General features: G+C 42.2%; 1 protein-coding gene across 1 annotated transcript in view; it reads right to left on the reverse strand.

Annotated features, from left to right (window-relative positions):
• Positions 1–323: 323 nt before the first annotated feature.
• Positions 324–2052, reverse strand: part of Rfk (riboflavin kinase) — an 8091-nt gene continuing 6362 nt past the window's right edge. Inside the window, exon 4 of the mRNA XM_041662200.1 lies at positions 324–1932. Coding sequence (XP_041518134.1) covers positions 1802–1932 — 131 coding nt within the window. The 3' untranslated portion in view covers positions 324–1801. The remainder of the gene's footprint in view (positions 1933–2052) is intronic.

Here is a 2052-nt window from a genome sequence, read left to right on the forward strand (position 1 = left end):
CAAGCCATGCGTACAGGACTGTCTGAGAATTACACAGGGAGTAAACTACACAGATGTAAAAAGCATTAATGTGTGTGGGGGGGGGGGGCGGGATCTTGGCCAGGCTTGATGCACACTTTTGACCCCAGCACTCAGAAGGCAGAGGCAGGTGAATCTCTGTGCATTCCAGCCCAGCCAGGGATTCAGAAACTGTGGCTCAGAAAGTAAAAAAAAAAAAAAAAAGGATGGGGGTGGAGGGTAGCTTGGTAAAGCGAAAGGGGCTGGGGGCGGGGCGTGTGCTTGGAGGCAAGGCTTAGTCATATCATACATGCACCACAGGAAAATTAACACATAATCAAAATTTATTCCAAGGCTTGAAAACATTCAGACTAATCAAAGTGGTACTATAATTTCTTATAATACATCAACAATAGAGAAGTCCAGAGAATTCACTAACCTCTCAACCACACAATTCCAAAGCAATGGCTGTAACACAATGTGAGATGAGATTAGCAATGCACTTCCATACACTTAACCAAACACAGCAGCGAGCTATCTTACTGAAAACAAATCTACTTGTGTACTTTCCGTGCTCGTTAGTAACTTTGCTTCATAAACCCACTGAAAATTAAGGCTTCTGTTAAGTATGGAATTTCCAACATCAAAGATCCTACTTTCAGGGCTAGGGATGTGGCTCAGTGACAGAGCACTTGTCCAGCATCCATCCCACACCACACCCTATGTGTGTGTCTGTGTATTGTTAAAATTGCCTTTATATTTTAACATGACCCCTCCCACCAGGCAGGGCCTCCCCAACAACAAATCTATTGCCACACAGCAAACAATGATTCAAAATGCTGACAGGCATAACACGATCGGTAATCCAATTTCAACTTTAGTAACTCAAGCCACCAAAAAGTTAGGGTAAGGGGGAAACTGAGAAATATTATTTAGCTAAAACTTCTCCACTTCTGAAACTACAAGGACTCTTTAGATGATCATTAAATTATATTTAAGTAGCTGTTCATTACAGAGTAATAGACTTACATTTCCACTGAAAACAATAGGACCACACTTCACATGTGCGACATATAATATGCCATTTATTGGTTTCCCTAAGGAGAAAACAAATATTTTGTATCCTTTCAGGAAAGTGTGATAACCAAGCTTGGTGGTGCGTTCCTTTAATCCCAGTGCAAAGAGAGGCGGACCGCTACGAATCGTCTTAAGTCAGCTGGAGCTACAGAATGGAAGCCTGTCTCAAAAGGAAATGAAACAAATCTGTGCAGAGAAGCAAGTGCCCTGATGCAGGGACACGTGCGACCACTTCCAGCTAAAGTGGCTCTGTACAGACACTGGGACACTAAAGGAAGTGACCTTATGGGAAATCGGTGACTCAAAGCTCGCAAGTTTGCAGTTCTGCAAAAATATATTAATACACAAAATAACAAAAATACACTCTATAGATTCTCCTCCCGGGGTAAGTTCTGTGCGGCACATTTCCCGGGAAAAGCCCCTGCTCAGCAGCGCCCGTGCACATGGTTATGAGAACTAGAACCAGGCTTCATTTCCCACAGAGACTTGCTTTTCCACCCACACTCATACAGACTTCATTTCCACTACACGACACTAGCATCACATACTACATTTAAAAAGTCTTGATTTCTGAATGAATCTTTTAGTACTATATAATATGATGGAGTTAATAGCTGAAGACCACTTGACAGCTACAGGGATAGGCTCGATATAAAATATGACCAAGGTGAGACTGTATCACAAGCAATGAGACCCGACAGCGAGGGGCTAGATAAGGCACTTTTCATCAGTGGCCATTCATAATTTTGCTTTTAGAAACTTGGAAGAAATTATCATCTTTGAGTTTCAAATGTTCTGGTAAATCCAGCTGTTTTTTTGCTTCTTCAATATCACCTTGAATTGCTGAAATAAGTGACTCTGGAGAAAAAAAAAGAAAAAAATATAAGCTGCTAATAAATATATTTTATTCCTCTTGCTCAACTCCCCCCCTCCCCCCCAAACGCACAGGCTAGCCACCCTAGCGCCACAGCCCTGGCA

This window comes from Microtus oregoni, unplaced genomic scaffold, assembly GCF_018167655.1.
Source record: "Microtus oregoni isolate MIOR12 unplaced genomic scaffold, Mior012 000012F_ref0000307, whole genome shotgun sequence".
NCBI lineage: Eukaryota > Metazoa > Chordata > Mammalia > Rodentia > Cricetidae > Microtus > Microtus oregoni.